General features: G+C 41.7%; 2 protein-coding genes across 2 annotated transcripts; both read right to left on the reverse strand.

Annotated features, from left to right (window-relative positions):
• Window positions 1–2,515: 2,515 nt before the first annotated feature.
• LOC101169654 (syntaxin-binding protein 6) lies at window positions 2,516–7,807 on the reverse strand. Its single transcript, XM_004083532.4, has 7 exons — window positions 7,464–7,807; window positions 6,088–6,255; window positions 4,992–5,122; window positions 4,609–4,918; window positions 4,429–4,527; window positions 3,204–3,367; window positions 2,516–3,093 (listed from the first exon to the last, which is right to left on the reverse strand). The coding sequence occupies exons 2-7, from the start codon at window positions 6,245–6,247 to the stop codon at window positions 3,070–3,072; spliced, it is 888 nt and encodes a 295-aa protein (XP_004083580.1). The 5' UTR covers window positions 6,248–6,255; window positions 7,464–7,807; the 3' UTR covers window positions 2,516–3,069.
• A 476-nt stretch (window positions 7,808–8,283) lies between these two features.
• Window positions 8,284–20,237, reverse strand: LOC101171796 (phospholipase DDHD1). Its single transcript, XM_011491670.3, has 14 exons — window positions 19,422–20,237; window positions 18,896–19,072; window positions 17,006–17,134; window positions 16,579–16,726; window positions 16,382–16,491; window positions 15,523–15,629; window positions 14,769–15,025; window positions 14,274–14,349; window positions 13,768–13,917; window positions 13,619–13,683; window positions 12,873–13,051; window positions 11,231–11,488; window positions 10,466–10,658; window positions 8,284–9,581 (listed from the first exon to the last, which is right to left on the reverse strand). The coding sequence occupies exons 1-13, from the start codon at window positions 20,023–20,025 to the stop codon at window positions 10,474–10,476; spliced, it is 2,445 nt and encodes an 814-aa protein (XP_011489972.1). The 5' UTR covers window positions 20,026–20,237; the 3' UTR covers window positions 8,284–9,581; window positions 10,466–10,473.
• Between the last annotated feature and the right edge of the window lie 455 nt (window positions 20,238–20,692).

Raw genomic sequence — 20,692 nt, forward strand, 5'->3', positions numbered from 1 at the left:
TGTTGAATCGTCAATGGTGTCTATTGTTTATTTATCCCTGTCTTCATTCATTCATCCATGAATCCATCCCTCTATTTCTACAGTTTATTAAAGTAAAGTTTTCCAAAGTGATTAAGAGAAGATTCTGGAAAATTCAGCAAACAGAAATGTCTCCTTACATCGACTGCCTGATTGATTGTGCAGCAGCCCAGGCGGAGATGAGCAGTATGATGAACCTCCTTCTCATCATAGCTTCACTCTCAGTCCTGACTGCTGTTTTAACAGTTTTTAAGACTTTTTTCTGTTAGTTTTAATGATTGTTACTGCAGTGCTGCATTCAAAAAGAACCTTAAAAAAATAAAAACTCTTCGTCCCATCTAGAACTAGTCTCTTTGTTTGATCTTGGTCAGAGTTTAGAGGCGGAGCCTATCACCAAGTTATCAAATGAAAGTAACTTCAGAGACAGTCGCTCTGAGAAAGAGACAGGAGGCAGAGATGAAGATGTTGAGGTCATCTTTGAGAGAGACCAGGATGGATATGTTTAGGAATGGTTCCATCAGAACAATAGCTTCTTTAGTAAGATGTTTTGGAGATAAATGCAGCAAAACAGACTAAAGGCCCGTACACACCGGGACGAATTTCACGCGCGATATTCGCTGACGTTTAACGCCTCGTGACTAAATAAAAGGCACCAATGTGAGTGTGCACACCGACACGAAAAAACGCCACGTGTCAAAGCGTCACTTTTTAAAAAACGCATCAGGTTCGTTTTTTTGGTTTGATCCGCCGCGTCAAAAACTATACGACCAATGAGAATGGCGCTTTTGCACACGTGTCTGGAGCTTCTGAAGTTACAGTAACACACAACTTGGGGGCGCTCAAGAACAAAACTGTCTTGCTGAGCACACATACCAGCGAAGAAGATAGACGCCAAGTAGCGTCTACACTGCCGCGAAGAAATAATGACGGACATTCTAAAATATCCACGAAAACTCAGCTCTTGTACCAGTCGATAAAACTCCCCATGTTCTTCTCTTCTCGTAACTATGGGATGTATCCAAAATCGACGTCTTTTCTGGCGTCTTTCATCATTCAGCAGAACAATAACTTCTTCATCTCTGGAACTGGAGCTGGAGCTGGAGCTACTGGTGATGGAAATATTCATGTTTTCTTTGTATGATTCTGACAATCGCGTAAATACTTGCTCTCTTCTTCTGAGTGAAAAGCGACTTTAAGAAGGAGTATTTCTGTTTTACATTAAGCGCCATCTAATGTCAGGGAATGAAATTGCATGTTCGCTCGGCTCGTCCTCAGCGAAAATCGCCTGGGTGTGAACACAAAAAACGTGGCGAAAAACGCTGGCGAATAACGCCTGGCGAATATTCGTCCCGGTGTGTACGGGCCTTAAGATGGTTTGGACACATTGAGAGGAGGAACAGTGATGATGATGTTGGTAAAAAGAGGCTGAGGTTGCAGCTGCCAGGAAAAAGGTCAAGAGGAAGAGCAACGATGAGGTTTGTGGATGGAGTGAAGGAGGACATGAAGGTGTGAGTGGGGAGGATGCAGAAGATAGAGTCAAATGGATTCAGATGATTCTCTTTGATGTTCCTGGGAGCAACCCAAAGATGACAGCTCATCTGACTTAATTTAAACACTTCAAACCAGAATTACAGAACCAAATTTTTTTTCTTTAACCCCATATAACCACTCGTCTCATATTTGATACACACATTTCCCCTATCTCATTGCATGATCCAACCATTGTGTTTAACTTGCTTCATGTTTTCTCCTCTGAAGTTCATCATCATTCCACTAGGGGCAGTAGTTTAAGAACTTTCCTGCTCATTTTAAAATCTCCGAAACAATTTTGGTGGGAAAAGTTTTGCTTATTGTAAAAACTATGGTGAGAATAACTCATCGATTCTTATTCATTTTTTAACAAGCGACTACTTGTTATATATAAAGAATGCAAAACTAGTTAATTAATACTTTAAAATACAGTTACACCATGTCTTAAATGTGTGAATCAAATTTGAGACAGGGGGTAAATAAGGTACTTTTTTCCTAAACACAATTTTCAATATTTTTGTATCTTAAACTAACATTGTTGTGAGCAAAATCTTACCAAATCACCTAATAAATCATAATTGACACTATCACTATCTCATTAAAAACGACTGAGCAGTTTTTGTGGATTTCATCAAAGGGTTTAAAAACCTCTTAATTAAATGAAATTGAAGTTTTCTATCTATTCATTGATGGACTTTATGGGTTTATAGTGTTGCTGACAAAAATTGATGAGATCTTTCAATAGTTCAGTAACTGAGAAGTATTTTGGAGGGGGGTGTTTACCCGCTTGATTCTTCTGATTGAAATTGGATGACATGCTCCCCCTGCTGGCCACACTAAAAACAGCAGTTTACACTGAAAGGTTAAAGGCCAAAACAGAAGGTAAACATTTTATCTGACTTTTGAGTCAAATTGTTCCTTTATTGCTTAACATGATGATGATCCAATACCCAAAAAAGGAAAAAAGTGAAGCTTGACACGGTACGTTTTATTCAGTAATGTACAGAAGACAGACGGTGCTTTACTTAGCTTTGCTGCTTTAATACACGAGACACATTCACGTGACAGGATAGGATGTTTGGGTTTAGAACCCATTTAATTAAATGACATATTGTATTATTGTTTCAGATTCAAACTAGATTAGAAGACAGATTAGACGCAGATCTGAAGGAGCTTCCTCTGAAGCCACATTTTCAGCTCAACTGGAGCTCAGATGCGACTGGACGGACGACACAGAAGACAAACAGCAGAGATGACAGACAAACAGACACTTGCAGCAGATCAGGTACAAAAACTGCAGACCACCTGTGGTCACATGATCACACGAAGAACATCAGGACTTCCTGTTAGTAATTTTTCAAAGTAATGTGTTAGATATTAGTTCTTAGGAGAATTTGTTTTGAATCACTCCCAAAGCCAAAGTGTCAAAAGTTCTTATGTTAGTGAAACCGGCTTTCCACAACAGCCTTTATGAGCAGAGAGCGCCTCCTGCTGGTCATCTGTGTTATTGTCCTGCAAACTTTACTTGGTACTTTTCAGTGCCAGCTGTTAAAAAAACAAACAAACAAACAAACAGAAAGACCAATCGTTATTAACGAGTCTCCAAGTTCAGAGCTTTGTCTTCCTCACATTCTTCATCGTGGACAGGATGTTACCTTGTGAGCCGTGTCGGCAATCTGCTGAGCTTTGTGCATCAGCCTCACGGTGCGGTCTTCAGCACGGGTAAGTCTGCCTCCTCGCTCCCCCAGAGCCACTGTCATCCTCTGGACTACATTACCCACAGTTCTTTGTGCTCCACGAGACCCCGTCTGACCTTTGTCTGCAGAAAGAACAAGGAGAGCTTTAAAGACAGACATTTATTTCCACCGTACAGGTTTAAGGGTCAACACTACGTGTGCTGATCATTCAACTGATCCAACTGATGAGGAGTGAGAGGACAGGTATTTAAAGACCCACCCCCAATAAAAATAGTGTTTTTTGGTGTTTTTAACATATTTTTGTGGCATTTTTCTCATGATGGAGGACATAAAGAAAATTAAGCTTAAGAGCTTAGAAAATACGCTGGGTAGTCCAAAAGGTCTTTGTTTCGAGGTCTCAGCAACAAAAAGGGGAAGGGGGCCAAAGGTCCCACCCACAACTCAGATTTGAATTTCTAATGAACTAATGCCGGTCTGCAGAATCTATGTCCTAGAAAACGACATTTTTTAAAATTGAGCTAAAAACTGCATAATCACAATTGAAAGACCACTGGGAACACTTTTGAAATAGATCAAAGGATAATCAGACGTGATTGAACATTAGCAGGAATTTCTGCAGAAAGTGAAGAAATGGTTCCCAACTCCAGACAGAGACACACCTCCACCCTTGTTTGTGTTTGTTGCAGGCGGAGCTGCTGCAGTTTGGCATGCCTCCCATCCATTACACTGCCAATGTCAGCAGGTTCAACAGCGTTGTGCACTCCCTCCCTTATCTGCGGTCCCCAAAAGACTGCTCATTGTATCGAGCTCCGTGAGCAAACAAAGGGAGCTCTTAGCTAACGGCCTCATCACACAGAGAGCTTTCTGCTGCAGCCCAGAAGTGCAGCTCGGAGAGCACAATGGACAAGCAGACAGTAGGGGAAATGACTACCACCCATCCTTCACCGAGCATCCTCTCGGGTCAGCCGCTTCATCCATCATCTTGATGCTGGGGAGGCTGCAGCTCTACAACCTTTTAAAATTTGCTCTATACAAGCACTGAATGTGAAAAGTTGGATTCAGAGCTGAACCTGGTCGTTTTTATAAAAGCCTAGATCTCAAAGCTCCATCAGAGCTATAAAAGGCTTCATGCTAATACACATGAGCTAAGTGACCTCATGAGTTTGTTTTCATCTCTTCCTACCTGGACGAAGTGGACCTTTCTGTCTCGCAACCATCAGCTTCTTCACACGACCTAGGAATGCTTTGCAGCGATAGATGACCAGATTCATGCTGCTGGCATCTGAAACAACAACCAGTTGCAAACTGGACTCATGAAGCTCAGAGTCACCATGGTGGAATCAACACCAGAACTCAACTCTACCTCGAGTCAGCTTGGACTGGCAGTTGATGAACTCCGTCTGCCTGGGAGGGGCCATGCTTTTCCGTCGGGCCTGCAGGGATCTGGGTACTGTGAGCTCCCTGGAGCCAGCGCCAGCTTCAGGCTGGTTTGTTGTTTTCTGTTGGCTGGCCTTGGCTAGCTTCCCAAGGTTTACCAGGCTTCCTGCTTTGCCCTCCCAGTGAGTCTGGCAGGCACGGTACAGGACCTGGATGAAGATACACTTCTCTGGAGATGAGCTGGCCACCCACTGGTCCACCGTGTTGTCAAACACCAGGTCAAGTTCTGGGGTGTCCTGAGAGAGAACAATAAAAAACCAACAACTAAGGATCATCTCTGAAAATGCAGTGGTCCCAGGAGCTTCTTACCTTGTTGGGATTGATGCCATTGACCTGTTTGAGCTGTTCCACCGTCCACTGAGATCTTCTGGTGAAGAGGGGGGAGCCAGCAAACTGCTTCACCTTGGTAATGAGCAGCTGCTGGGGGGTGGTGTTGGTCACTTTGAGAAAAGAAAGCATCAGAAAATATTGTGAAACTGAACCAAGCAGAAATGTGAATGCTGATCATGTGGATGGATCACATGGACAGCAGGCTACCATGACCTATGCATCAAAATGGAAACAGCACATATGTGACATGTTCAGCTGGACCTATCATCCATCTTCAGGACCCGCTGATTCTCTTTTGGGGTGAAGGGGGTGCTGGAGCCTATCCTTGGTAATGTAGGGTTTAGCCAGAACAAGTTGCCAGTCTGTTGCAGGGCCACACATTCACACCTTTAGAATCACCAATTAACCAAGGAAGCATGGTTTTGGACCGAAAAAATGCATGAGGAAAACATGTAAGTTCCATTTGCTGTTAGGCAAGATTGCAAACCACTACACCAGTGTGCAGCCCTGTTCAGTAGAATCAATGTGTTGGTTCCTAACGATGCAGAGGCCGTACAACATCTGATTTGATAGTTCTGAGTCCCTGATTCTGCTATGCAGGTAAGAAAATGTTGCTCATTTTGTAAATGTTTCAGGCCGATATCAGGTCCTTAGAGAGTAACAACCATCTCCTAGTGGTTTATTGAAGCATAGCAGAGTTTTGCACTTCAGGGTAGAAGTGGGAAGTAGAATGGTTTTTCTTTGAGTTTTTTACACTCTTAGGTGATTCTCAGCAGGGGATAAGAAAGGAAAACCCTTTTAAAATAAATCAAGAAGTCAAACTGACATAAAACTGAACCATAAACTCATTAAAGCCTGAAGCAACATCAAATTAAATACAATTATAGATGAACTGAGGAATCCAAAGAGCACAAAAACCAACAAGCTTTAAAAAGGTTTACAGGGAAGAGTCATTTAAAGAAACGGGACCAAACCAGAATCATTTGTGATACAACCAGATGCACCAGAAACAACAGCTCATTCATCCTGGCTGCTTTAGGATTACTCCCGCTCCCATGAGTGAGGAAGTTTTTACCTGAAACACAGATGAAGGTTGTGTAATCCTCTCTGGAAGAGGTGGGCAGAAAGGATCTCCTTTTCTTCTGTCTCCTCTGAACTTCCAGTGCCACCAGCAGACGTTCATTTTGAGGGACGAAGAGCTCCTTGTTGATTTCTGACTCGATGTTCATGGTCATCCTGACACCTGCACCAGTGGGTGGTTTGAGATTGGAGCCATTTAAACATCAGTTAGCAAGGAGGCAGTTTAAAGACCCACTATGGTCATCTTTTAAACTATTGTAAAAGCGTTCCAAGAAGTCTTTCAATTATGTATATGTCAAAATCCAAAAACCTCTGTTTATTTCTAGGACATAGTTTCTGCAGAGCAGTAGGGAAGTCATTAAGAATTCGTCTCTCAGTTGTGAGCGCGACTGTTGGCACAGAGCAACCCATTCCTGTCACCTATCTGTTTACGCGATCTCCCGTTAGCTTACAGCCCCTCACGACCCCAACCTAACATCACAGACGCAACAATAATGGCGAGCACTACTGGAGCTATCTAGACGTACATGGATCGTCTATAAGTGGATGCATCAGAAGGGAGAGGAGCAGAAAGCTTGTGCCCAGTATGTTTTCTATATCATAACGATAAAAGCTCTTTTTCAAACCACATTTTTTCATCTGCTCCTGATTCACAACAATTTGAATAGGGAAATACTCATATACTTGTCCTCCATCATTAGAAAAAAGCCACAAGAACCTGTTAAAAACATGAATTTCATTGAAGTGAGTTCTGAGTACAAATATGACAAGTTATTATCTTAATGTTGTTGTTTTTTTAATATATAAATTTAAACTTTTCAGGTGCTTTTCCCCATAGATTTTTTAAATAAATTAGTAAACTATTGAAGAAAAAAAAACAGAATTCCATGAAGAGTCCACCTTTAAAATAAATGTACATGTGCAAAAACCAGTTAATATTTTTTAATTCAATCAATATTATGTGATAAATCTTTACTTTTCTGATGACATCGCCAAATCCTGTCATTTACTCATAGAAGCCTCAGTGTCTCCTGTCAGAGAATAATGGAAAAATGTTATCGTGATTCAGGCAGCTTTTCTTTTGACTTACATTAGAATGAGACTTTTTGAACTTCTTAAAAAATTCTAAACTTTTGGATATGGTTATTTTAAGGGGAACATTTTTCAATACAGTTTATGTTTTCCAAAAATTCATTTTTTTGGAAACAAGAAAAATCCTCCCTGTGGTTCAAAGTGTATTTGAATTACTGAAATTGGCTAAGATGTTTTGTACCAAAAAATGGTTGGAAGAATTTTAATCTTTTGGAGAATCCCTGGTTTTTATCTGTTTAGAGGAACATCTTTAAACCTGCTGAAAAAAGCTGAACCCACCTGCTCTGGTCCGTTTCTCCAAACAAACGCAGGTCTGATGGAATCTACTTCAGTACCTCCGTCATGTCAGTCCTGGCTTGATGTTCTATCCGAAAAAATAAACTAAATCTGAAAGGATTCAGTAGTGAATTTATATCCGGCACACCGGACGGCGTGCCTCGCCTTAAGGCTCAAATCCTCCCATCCTCCCCATTTCAGGAGGCTGACAGACACGTGGTGAAGCTGGAGAACAGCAGCTGTCTGTGACTGAACTCTGTGCACGGATGAAGGACCACACAGGGAGCTGCCTATATAATCTGAGCAATTATTTGTGTTTCATTCCCTGAAGGAAGAAGCAGGAACAAAGGGGAACATTCACAAACACTTCAGAAAGATCAGGAGCTTTAAACAATGCACTGGACCCCAGAAAAAAGACACCAAACTGTTTGACTGATACTGACCATGAGGATGAAGCGGCGGGGAACTGAGGACACCTAGTGACTCTAATGAGCCACTACAGAAATAGAAGATGACCAAAAAAAAAGATTTACATTGCAAAAGTTGAAACTTAAGTAAAAAGACCCTTGTTTCAAGAAAAACGTCTTGCAAGAAAAAAAATCTTATTGTGAAAGTTTTTTAACTGCAAAATGATCTTTGGTTTTAGAAAACTCCATTGGCAGATTTTTTTTTAAATGAAGAAAATATTTTAAAGTTGAATAATTTTTGACTTATTTCTAAGGGGTCTGTTTTTGCAGTGCAAAAACAACAGGAAATCATAAAAACTAATCAGAATTTTCAATAAAATCTGAACCAGATGTTTAAAAATCAGGAGCGTGGGTTGTTTGTGTTTTTACCCTTTTATGTGCCACAATATCTTCAAATGCTTCCTTATTCATACACAAAATGACAGAAAAATGCACAGAGGTTGGATAACTACAAATAACACCAAGAACAAATGAAAATTCACAGATTTCTATTGTTTTTGTACAAACATCATCAAATGTGAAGAAGACTGACCAAAGGTTCCAGCCTCTACAATGACAGGAGAAAGTCAAAGGATTGCAAAGTGAAACACAAAAGAGATGAAAGTTTTAGGGAAAAGTGGATATAAAAGTCTACAGATTAGATGCTATTTGACATTTTTACCTGAAACAATCATCAAGAAATGAAGCAGGCCGGTTGCTGGATGGTGAAGTGATGTTATTCTCTGAGTTGAGAACATGTTTGGAGATCAGCTTTCATCAAACCAGAAAAAAGTCCGCCCTATGAAGCCTCATCTGTTTGAAGCCAAACCTGTGTACCTGTATCACTGCCAAGGGGAGGTTCTTTGACTTCCGGTTTGAAGCTCAGTTAGAATAGAAAGTAGCTACAAGCAAGTCTGTTCACCAGTAAGGGGCAAGCCAGTCTCAGTTTGCTCCAAATATAATAAAGTTTCTACCTGTTGTATTCTTTATTTACATCTGTGGTTTAATAAAATATCCACAGCATTTTATTAAAAGCGTCCTGCAACAGATTGCCATCCAGTCCAGGGTGTACAGTAGCTGGGATAGGCTCCAGCAACCTAGTGACACCGAAAGGGATTAAGTGGGTTAAGAAGATGGATGGATTTTATCATCCTTATTATTTTTATGATATATTTAATATTAAATATTGGCTTAAATGGTTGGTTTTCAACAGTCCTCAAACTTGTTTCAATTCCTTTTTGGTGATTTTCCTTTTGACCAAAATGGCAACGATCGCTGAATTACTTTTAAAAAACCTCAGTACATCTCTTACTGTATGAGGTCACAGTAATGGTGCAGCCCAAACATTATTTCTTCATGCAGGAACGAACCACTGCACTCACTTTTCAGATTCTTTCAGTCCATTTGAGGTCAATTTGGTCCAGTTTCATCCAGTTCAGTCCACAATCTCTGATGTAGACTCCAGAAACCAGGGCCACCACTACAGTTGGGGAGTAGCTTTTTACAGAATTGTGTTGGTTGGTCAGTTTAATTTTGGGTTATACAGTTAAAAACCGCAAAGACCACAGCTGTTCTTCATGGTCTGATCTTGTAAATCATGACGACTGTTCCAAAACCAATTGGACTGAACCCCTTTGAGGTGAAGCTGAAAGCTGTTGAGTGGGGATCATGTGACCTGCAGAATTGGATTACAGAAATGAACACATCAATAGAAAATCTGGTTTCTGTTGTTCATACGAAGCTAACTTCCACATTTAAGAAGGCTGATAGAAGTTTTAACACTTTTCTTTAGAGATGTTTCCTGGATGTCATGTAGAAAAACGTCTAGCCCTCATCCAAGCGGCACACCAGCAGAATCCTCATGTTTATTCAAAGGTACAAAAACGTGGAGATGATCAGGATCAAGTCAATGGATTGTCTAAACAATCTACAATCACAAAGGTCAACAAACAAGCCCTAACTGTGACCTGGAGATCAGTGTTTCTGGGCTGGAATCCGTTTTTTTGTATGATTGAAGCTGGGTCTCCTCACTTTGTTGGTGGATGACTCATTCTTGATGGATCAGTGAGTTTATTGGGTCACAGAGCAGCTCTCCATGGCTTTTAGACACTTCATGCCAATCTGACCCCAGATCAAAAAGTCTCTGATCCTGTCTTGTAGGACATGATAAATCTTGTCACATCAGAGGAGTTTTTGGCTGGACTATCTGTCCCACACCTTTCAGTTTAACAAGGAGGTTTTAAAACCAAATGTAGAGGAGGATCCTTGTCGTTACGGCACGGTTTTGTCTGTGCAATAGTCAATATTACATTTTTGTTTAGTACACAGTTCATCCTTCTTCAAAAATTCATAGAAAACGTGTCATAGTGTTCACAGTTTGGACCCAGAACCAAAACTTCTCTGCAGTTTCAGCAGCAAACTGACCTACAGAACTAACAGACATACGCTTGAAGAAGTGTAGACCAAAAAGCAAAGAGCTTGTCCTTTTGTTTGTTGGCTGTTGGCACTTCCTTTAACATTTCTCTCTTCAGACATCAAAATGGAGAACACTGAGCTCACCAATGCAGCTATGAGGCATCCTGGTGGTCTTCTACAGATTCAGGTAGCTCTTGAGGTCTGTACATGAAGGTGAGGAGAAATAAAGCCACGTCGTACGAGCACCAATAGGCTGTATGGGACGTCACTGCTGACCAATAGCGGTTCTCCACCAGACCTTCCCGAAGCTCAAAGTCGATGCGTCTCTCCAGCTCCACTGAAACCAAAAACGTGAATTCAGGTCTTTAAATAAGAGATTTCATCTTACTTGGCCTCACAATTGAGACTTGATTTGGGATTCAAACGTTGAACATCATAAAAACTAGCAGCAAATTTTTAATGTTCGGCTCACATCTAAATTAAATGGAGCCACAAGGCAAACATAACGGCATGTAGAGTTTGTACTGTTTGGAACTAAACCTGTTGAACTGTATCCCTTTGACTTCCTGTTTGAAGCTTGCCTGAGACTGGAAGTAACTACAGTTCAGACCAAACATTTGGTCTGTACAGTACTACAGGTCAGTTCACTATCTGACCACAAGGTCATTCATTAAGGCAAGTACGGTAAATTCCTTTAAAAATTACACAGAAATTAGACCAACATTACACAAATGAATCAACTTATTTACTTAGATGTACTTAGTGTAAATCTAGTTCTTTAACTTTGTGGTTGAATTTATTGTTTAGAAAAGAATAGAATAGAACGTTTTATTGTCATCATACACAGACCATGAAAAAAGCGAAAGCAGTCATTTTTAAAATACTGCTCCGTATTAGTTCATGACTTACAGGAGCTGTTGTCCACTGCAACCGAAGTAGACTGAGGGATGCTGGGCTCACCGTCCTCCACCTCCTCCTCTGCCTGCTTCTCTGTTTCCCCACTCTCAACCGCCACCTCCCCGTTTTCTCCTGATACCAGGTTTTCCACCTCACAGACTCCTCCCTCCGAGTCTGATGGCTCCTCCTCTACACCCCCAACCTGGCCACTGGAGCGGGAAAAGCGGGAAAACAGGATTCCACCGATTCCTTTTCCAATACTGGCAGCACCTGGGAAAGAAGTGGAACTTCATCTTAGTTCTAAGTTCAGCCATGCAACTGTGCTAAAAAAAAAAAGAAGACAGAATTCAATCTGTCACACTGCAAATCAACTTAGACAAACACAAGTGAACAGAATGGAAGCCTTTCAAGGAAAGAGAAAACTAAAGGCACCAATCACGCAAGAATTTATTTGACTTTCAAAACAAAATGCTGTGTACAGACGTCTTTGGATAAACTGGGGACCTTTCCAGTTTAATTCTTAAGGTCGTAGTCACAACTGCCTTCACTGTGGTTATGCGTGAAAAATGGGTAAAACTGCACACAGGAGGCCCGCATGAAATATCAAGATTGGTTGATTTTCAAGCAATTGGCACTTTTTGGTTTTGAATGAACGCTACCCAAATCATAGTCCCAGATTGTTCTAATCCTGATGGAAACCCCTCTCTGCTTTGCAGAGTAGATGCAAGGAAAAGTCTTTTATGGAAAGATGTGGCTTGCATCTTGGCTCTCAATACTGCAGAACCTTCAGAGGCACACAGTGAAGCCTCCTGGTTGTTGACATCAACATTCTATTTGAATGCTAGACTGATGCTAGTAACATTTTGAAGGATTCTTACTTTGACACACAAATCTTGTTGTGCAGTCTTGAAAATGTCAATATCTCGCCGGGGCGATGTGCTGATATTGATCATTTCGGCCATTTTTGCTCTTTGGTGCTGACCCGGTTAAGAGTCAGCAAAACCAGCAGCTTTCCCTGCTTGTGTCAGCATCAGCAAACTGTAAGTGATCGACTGAGTGAATGTTTTGATCACTGCAGGGCTTTTTTGGTTTCATCATAAGTCACCTGCATGCAGCACAGACACACTCACTTACCTGTGACTCACCTGTTTCTTACTCAGGATGAACCTGCATGTTCACCAAAGGGCGACCCTTTCATTTCCTCTGTGAGATTGGTTTGAAATGGAAAGTAAGTGAAGCCAACACACTTCAGAAAGGAACCACTGGGTGGCTCAAAAACAAAACATAGCCCTTCCCCTGTCACTTCAATGCAAAAACATGTCCCTTAGGAACAGAAATAAACACACTTTGAATGCAACTTTTTATTTTTTATTTTAATTTTTGTGGTCAGATGTTTTATTGGAGACAATTGTGTGAGAGGTGACGTTTTTTTTATTTACTTTTCCTATTATTGATTTAAAATTTGTTACATTAAAATAAACGTGATGGAAGACAGAAATATCCCACCATGAGCTCTAAACCTACCTCAGTGTTTTAACAAATGCTTCTCTTTTCAGAAAGGGAGGGAGTTGTTTACAAACACAAAGCTGGAAAACTGTCTTCTTTTCCAAAGAGGACATCATACATCTACCTTTACACAGGCTTTGGTGCTTACCCATGATGCTGGCCTTGCCCAGGCTGGTGATAGACTCTCCGTAGGGTCGTTTGGTTTGTGGCGGGGAGGTGCATGGGCTGGTGATGAGTTCTGCCTCTGAGACGAAGCTGGTGTCCTTCATCAGGTTCAGACGAGTGGGACGGATCTGGTTGTAAAGGGTCGGGCTTGTGGTGTTGTACCTGCACGTCGCAAGACATGGACCTTTGGTCAATGAAGCGGTCAGACTGAGATGGTCAGACGTATAGTAATGCAGAGGATGCTCTACCAACTGAACGTCTAAGAGTCCTGGAGGTGATCATAGAACATCTGAAGCTAGTTTCACACCGCCCTCAGCAATGTGCGTTCAAGCGACCGCTTTCAATGAAAGTTAAACCAGGTAGAACTTTGACCAATCAGGGAAATGGATTTCACGTTTAGATGACGTCAATTTTAATTCACGGAAGAGCTAACTGTTTGAAAATGGAACATTTAGGAGAAATGAATAATTACGATTTGTGCCCGGCCAGAATAATTAGACCAAGTCTTTCATGTATTGGAATAGAGCTCTAAAAGAAAAATCCAGATTTTCGTCGCTTCGACATTTCGCGTTTTTTTCAGCTGTAAGTGACAGACATGTGCTAGTGAACACTAGAGAAAAAAAGAAAAATCCCTGCTTATCCAGTTTGTTCAACCTGGGCTGAATGTGTCAAGAATGTGCGTTTAGCGTGTAGCATGTCCAGTGTGAACATTAGCTTGACATGACTCACCAGTCGATCTGAACAGGAGCGATGTTGCTGTAATGTTTCAGGATGAGTGGCTCCAGCCTGTATGCCTACAATACACACAAATACCTGAGCTCATGAGGACATCCAGTAGCATCTGTTGTTTCTGAGTGTTTTACAGAGCTGTCGCTTACCACCGGGTCTGTGGGGTGGAACAGGTTGAAGAGGCGTTTACAGATAGACGTGGAGAGGATGTGGTCCTGCATGGTGTTATTTCCGGGCCGGATCCCGCGAAGTGCCAAGAAAACAGCCAAAGGAGAGCCCATGCAGAAGAAGTTTTCAACCTTATACACAAAAAGGAGGCCTAAGTCACCATGAGACCACAAGGAACTACTAAGAGCTCCAGACCTTAGGTTTATTTAAAAAAAATGAAGTCTGACAGAGAAACAATGGAGTGATGAGAGGACATCCATCTTGGAAAAGTTCATCTTGCTGTTTAGGTGTATCAACAGATCACAACAAAACAGCTAGATGATCCAAAATGTCACAAAATACTTCAAAAAAGAGGAATACAACCTTTAATTCCCTCAAGTTCAACCATTTCTACTGTGTATCTCAGTGTTTTTGTCATTTTAAGAGCTGATATTCAGCACTGGGTTTGATCAGTGATCATCATAACAGTTAATGGACTGAACAGTACCTTGAATTTTAAGGCTGGCACTGCAACAGAAGATGAGGTCTGGAGACCTCGGAACTGATCTTCCAAGTCCCTCAACCTGACAGGCAGAATACACCATAAGATATTTCATCACTGGGTGGATGGATGGATGGATGGATGGATGGAGGTATAAAGCGTGTATGGATGGATGTACAGTAGGTGTGTATAAATGGATGGATAAATAGATTTAGGTACAAAGGGTGGATGGACAGATGAAGGGAGGAATGAATGGGTGGATGTAGGTATAGATAGATAGATAAATGGATAGATACAAGGAGTGATAAACAGAGCAATGGTTGCATGTATGAATGGCTGGATGCAGGATGATAGGCTGGATAGGATTATAAATATTTACCTTCCAGAAAAAAAATCAATAAAGAAGAATAATGGGAAAGCTCCAGTTTACGGCTTAAAATGAAACTTTGGATAACATTTTACAGATGTGGACCTGAACCCCTAACTTTCTCTATGCATCACCTGAGACGCAGGACCCTGAGCTGCTCCTGAAGTTGGCGCTCCTCTTCACTAGGCCAGCGGATCTTCGTCTTCTCCGGATCCAGCATTTGTTGATGATGAAAGCGGACCGGGTCCCAGCCAGTCATGATGTCGAAAGTGATGACGCAGCCCAGTGAGTGCGCCACGATGGACACCTTTCCGTTTTTCTCAAAGTCTGGATTCCGCGAGCAGAAGAGCGAATAGAGGCGGTTCAATTCCTGAGTCAAACCCCTGGTGATCTGCAGACACACAAAAAAACGTTGAACACATCTGCAGTCATGAGAAACACATTCAGATCAGGGAAATGTATCATACTTGGGCATCTGATGCCTTAATTCTGTCTCTCAATTATTTGACTTAAGGAGTAACAGTAGGATGGGGTTATACTCTTGACTATCAGTCAGTTTTGGAGAATGAGACTCAAGATTTATTTGTAAACGAAGCTCTTTAATGAAGTTCCAAAGTTTCAGTCTTGCACCAACGTCTAGATAAATGTCCATTGTAGAACAAGATGCCCAATGTCTAGCTAAATGTCCATTGTAGAACTAGATGCCCAATGTCTAGCTAGATGTCCAAACTTCTAGATAAATGTTCGTAAAGGTTCTCATTCATCCAGGTCATGACTTGACATTGAATCATCAGTCTGATGAAGTCACTACAAGATGTCTTGATTCAAATTCCAGACACTATTTTGATGTTTCAACTCGTGCTTTCTTAAAGGAATCTAGAGGCTCACTTCATCTCTGTACAGAGGACTGGTATAGTACATGATGTCCATGGCACTGCTGTTCAGCATGTCTCTGATACCTCGTACTTTGTCAGGAGTGATAGAGTCCACTGTATCTGAAGAAAAAGCACATCATTTTTCAAATTAACATTTCTACAAATTTTCCAAGTTATTCTGAACAGTAGGAATGACCCAACACAAGGCTTTGATCATCTACCTGACTGTATGAAGCCCAAAGCTACGTTCACACCGCATCAGCAACGCACGTTCAAACGACCACTTTAAAGGAAAATGTTAGGTAAACTCATGTTGATGTGCACATTTGGAGCTTCTGCGTCAAACTCTCGCAACTTTGCATTCCTTTGAAAGTTTCTACGACTGTTTTTGGGCTCTATGTTAGAAAAATGTGTGGCCGTTGAATGCACGTTGAAAGGTAAGACAGATTGAACTTTGACCAATCAGGGACTCAGACTTGGTAGTGACATCTGGATAGTGTCTTTTTTCACTCACGAAAGTGCCAACTGTTTGAAAGTTGAGCATGGAGAAGAAATTGGAGAAGAAATGAACAGTTATTTAATTGTGTGACAAGAAGATATATCAGAATGGAGCAAAGCAGGGAGCTTTTGACCCACCCAAGGCATTTTCTACATTTTCTAGGTGTTGTAATCTTTATCCAACAGCATTTCTTCATCTGCTCCAAATCCACTATGATTTCAATAAAGAAATACTCACAAACGCAATTTTGAGCTTAATTTTCTTTATAAAGGTCCTCCATCATCAGAAAAATGGAACATGTTAAAAACACCAAAAACACCATTTTCATTAGAGCGGGTCTTGAGGTCATACAGTTAACTGAGGTACACCTTACCCCCATCCAGATACAGTTTTGACCTCCATTCCACAGGAAGGAACTCCACATGCTCTGTGGTGCGATCAGGAAAATGTCTCTCCTCCATCTTTCTGGCAGCGTCTCTCATCCTGTTCATCACCCAACAAACCCCCAGTTCAGGACTGATCCAGAACTACGTCTAGACAACTCGTTCAGACACACACAAATGTCCTCACATGCTGGTGTTCCTGATGATGCGGCCCTGGTCCATCTTTTGGCCAATGCCGTGCACCACAAAGACAATGTGGGTGGTTTCAGAGGGGGTTTCCTCAGGCACTGCTTCTTCAAAATATCCTCGACGGAGACGAGTTCCACTGCTGGAGGCTGTTGACAAAAACAGTGCTGAGCATTTATTTTTGACTGGTAAACAGCAGACAAAGCGGTTTCCTGAGATTTGTAAACAGAATAAGTCCCACAGGGGCAGGACAACCCACAACAGAGAATATTTCTATCCAGTGTATTATTTTACACAAAAGCATGAAACTCTAACCCCAAGGTCGGAATTACTTCAGTAATTTTATCTTTAATAAACAATGTTTCTTTATCTCAGACACATCACTATTTATGAAAATATCTCTTGAAACAGACAAACAAAGCGGGTACCTTTGGAGAAACCCAGCTTTTGGGTGACAGTACGGGCAATCTTGGAGGTGGTGGCATCGCTGTACAGGTACACCTCATCCACGCTGTGCCAGTCCACGTGACTCCTGCTCAGCTTCAGACTGTAAACCGCTAGGAGAAAGGACGATCAGTTCCTTCACTACATTTACGACCATCGTCATGTGTCATCTCTTAACACCACATCAACCCTGTGACTTCCTGTTTGAAGCTGGGTTCAGAACAAAAGTAACAAGAGCCACGTCAGTTCACCAAGCAAACACTAGGTGGTTTACAATATAAACCAATTTGTCCTCTTTTATTCCAACATAAAACAATGAAACTTTACTTTAATTACACTCACACTTTGAAACCAGATAACTTTTCTAGACTAAACAATGACTGCTTAGAGATGAAAGTTGATATTTAAACACTTGCAATGGCTGTAAAATCTATCCACTGTGATCAAAATCCTTTGAAACCAGACTAAATGTGGGTTCATGTATGTCATCCAGTTAGACTGTTTATATTGGAGTGAATGGAGACAGAATTACTTGCGTGTAAGCCCCCTGGTGGTTACTTTGGTTACTAAATGGGCTCCAGTTACTTCTTTTTATTATGACTTTAAAATGGGGGTCATGGGTTACTCATCAGCGACGTCCAATAGGATTCTGAAAGATGTTTAGTCCAACTAAACAATATTCCAAAGATGGGCAGTTAATCAGTACAATCAAGTGGAGTGAGGGTAAAGTTGGAGTTTTGTTGGGTTTATTCACCTACTAATCAAAAATACAATACATAGTTTTGCACCACTTTGAGCATTCATTTTATTAAAAGTGCTCATTAAAAATACTCTCCTCGCACACAAAATGATTAGAAAATAAACAAAAACAACAAAAAAGTATTTTCTAGCCAGACGTATACTTTTGGTGTACAGGAGGACTATTTAACATGGGAGACCATTTTGAAACCAGCCTTTAGTGGTGATTAAAGGAACTGCAACTTTTGGTATTTTTCAATTGACCATGATTTCAGGAACAGAGTTGAAGGCCAAATCCGAATTGCTTCCCTACCCCTCTGGCTCCTCTCTATTGCTCCACTTGTAGAGGCATTTGAAACTGTAGCGGTCTCCAAAAGGGTGTTTTTAAGGGGGAGGGGCCATAGCAACTTTGGGCTGGCTATCCCTCCACCGGTAGGGTGATTTGCGTCACGCTGTTGTGCAGAGGAGAAACACATTTCTTCACATTGGTGTGCTCTGAAGCACAAAAGTTTACACTTAAATGTAAGTGTTGAATTTTTGTTTTTTGTTCTTGCAAGAGCTGGCAGCTACGCGTTAACGTAGATCACCATTAGCTATTGATGATGTCATCAAGCAGGTGTGACATCCAACTTAGAAGTCACTATTTTTCCATATCGCTCTCCTTGGAGGGATAAATGTAGGGAAAGGGAGAAGCCGTAGCAGTTTGGATTCAGCCAAAGTCTCCCTTGTCACACACCTGGAAGTGTGAAATTTGTTTTCTAGATCTGGTCTATTTCCTGGGATAACCGTGAACATTTGGTTGATTTAGCCCCAATCTAAGCTTTAATGCTGAGGGCCAAGGAGTACCATATTCTTAGAGTGTTTGGTATGACTTGGCTGTACATTTAAAGCCACTATCTACCAGTTTCAGGACAGACACTACCACAAGGTCATTAAGGATGTAATGGCTAAGATACTTCTTTGGTTTTAACAAAGATAAGTCTTGTTCTCCACCTGACTGCCCTTTTTGGGACTTGAACGTGGTGAAAATCTGCCCAATGTGAACCTATCCAATTGGTGATTTCATCGCCCGCCCGCCTCATCCAGCTCTTCACACAGTGACTGAGCGACACCCATCTTCCTCGTCATCATCTTACCATCCTTGCTGTCCACTGTAGAGGGCGCTGTCTCCACTTCACTGACATCCCTCATCTGTTGCCCCCTGAAATGTGACAGGTGCTCCATCTCGATGGGGTTACTGTCTTCCTCCTCTAGGGGGAGCCACGTTCCATCAACAAACCACTGTCCTCTCATCACTGGGATGCTTTCTTGCTCTGAGGAAACAAGATGTTTAACATGAAAGACACCGACAGGGGGCGCCCGCGCGTCAGTCACTAAACAAATAAGGTTGCAGCTTAATAAAAGTTTCAGATAAACTGGACTATTTACTTAAAAAAAGGGTCTCTGATTCTGTTGCGGTTCTGTATATAATATGGTAATATTCCAAAACTGTTGTCATTTCAGGAAAATACAAATTACATTGAAATGATTTCGGTGTTTGATGTAAAAATCAGTGTAAACAAAAGAATCACTAAGATTTGATTTTGGATTAAACATCTTCCTTTGACAGGTTCGGCTCGGTTCTGTCTTATTGGTGGTTCTGATGAGGATGAGGATGCTCACGGTTCCAGTAAACAGGGCAGCACTCCTTCTCCCGGATGTGGACCTCATACAGTCCTCCCCGAACACAGACCGCCTCCGCCTTCACATCACTCGGACTTTTCACCTCCTCTGGTACCGGGTTCTGCTCCCCATCACCTCCCGCCGGGTCCGATCCTGGATCCAGCTGTTCTGTCCGTCTCCGGTAGAGCCGCTCGATTTTTAAAGAGTCGGTTCCAGCAAACGGCTTCCAGGTTCGTTTGTCCTCTTTGTAGAACCAGCGGATCTCCTCCGGTCCCAGTTCCGTGACGATCTCCCCGCGGTGTCTGGAGCTGTTGGACAGAATCCGCCTCTCCGACAGGTTCCGCTCGGCATCCGTGAAGTCTGGTTCGATGTTCAGGAACGATGGGTCAGGATAATCCGGCCCAGGCAGGCCCAGCATCAAGCAGTCCTGGGACAGCGGTTCCGAGTCCGCTCTCCTGAGAGGGAGGTGTCCATCCGAGCAGAGCCCAGAATCGAACACCTCTCCTGAAGCGTGGTCGTCGTAGCCGGTCACGAAGACGTCGTTGGCCATGTCCCACTCACTGCTGCTGCCCGAACTCTGCTGCCGAACCGTCCTGTCATTCATGCTGCAAAGACAGAACCGCTCCGAACCTGGATGATGATCACTGAACGGTCCGACCCAGTAAGGAGACGAACAAATGGTACCATCTGTCAGCCAGCATGTTCTGACACCAGCCAGCCTGATTCTCTGACCCGGCGCGGATGGATAGGATGGAGAACCAGCCTTTTCATCAAGTCAAGTGGATTTGAGTCCACTTCCGCTCAAACTATCAAAATAAAACCGGAAACGACTGTGGCAAACCCGAAACTTAAAATGAATAAAATTATAGAAATGAGGATTAACAAACACTTGGGAAATTATATATATAATTAAGAATAATTAGAAATAATTTGGAAATAATAATCAGGAAAATATAAATATTTAGGAAGAAATTTGGAAATAAACATAAAAATTGAATAACTTAGTTTAATCTTACTTATTCCTTCCAAATTTGTTTTATTCATATTTTTTATTACGTGTATCTACTTTTGCTAGTCAAAAGTCCAAATGCATATCAAACTGATATTGACTTGGAGGCACCAAATTTTGCTGTTCCTCAAATTACCACTGGGGGCTGGCACCAGAAGTTAAATCGGGGAGAGACATTAGAAGTCTTTGGTCAAAAATCTAAGGTTCAGGTCAATGGTCTTAGGAGACTAATATTGTCATTTTCTCTATGTTTAACAAGAGC

The sequence above is a fragment of the Oryzias latipes genome, chromosome 24 (genome assembly GCF_002234675.1).
Source record: "Oryzias latipes chromosome 24, ASM223467v1".
NCBI lineage: Eukaryota > Metazoa > Chordata > Actinopteri > Beloniformes > Adrianichthyidae > Oryzias > Oryzias latipes.

What these genes read in the sequence shown, in the direction of transcription:
- LOC101169654 (XM_004083532.4), bottom strand. Translation starts at nt 6,247, where the DNA reads ATGACCATGAACATCGAGTCAGAAATCAACAAGGAGCTCTTCGTCCCT. An exon ending in CCAGTCCAAGCTGACTCGAG is followed by an intron (nt 4,528 to 4,608) that starts GTAGAGTTGAGT and finishes TTGTTGTTTCAG; the next exon opens with ATGCCAGCAGCATGAATCTG. An exon ending in TTGCCGACACGGCTCACAAG is followed by an intron (nt 3,094 to 3,203) that starts GTAACATCCTGT and finishes TTTTTTTAACAG; the next exon opens with CTGGCACTGAAAAGTACCAA.
- LOC101171796 (XM_011491670.3), bottom strand. Translation starts at nt 20,025, where the DNA reads ATGAATGACAGGACGGTTCGGCAGCAGAGTTCGGGCAGCAGCAGTGAG. An exon ending in AAAGCTGGGTTTCTCCAAAG is followed by an intron (nt 16,727 to 17,005) that starts GTACCCGCTTTG and finishes TTTTGTCAACAG; the next exon opens with CCTCCAGCAGTGGAACTCGT. An exon ending in TGCAGTGGACAACAGCTCCT is followed by an intron (nt 10,659 to 11,230) that starts GTAAGTCATGAA and finishes TTTTGGTTTCAG; the next exon opens with TGGAGCTGGAGAGACGCATC.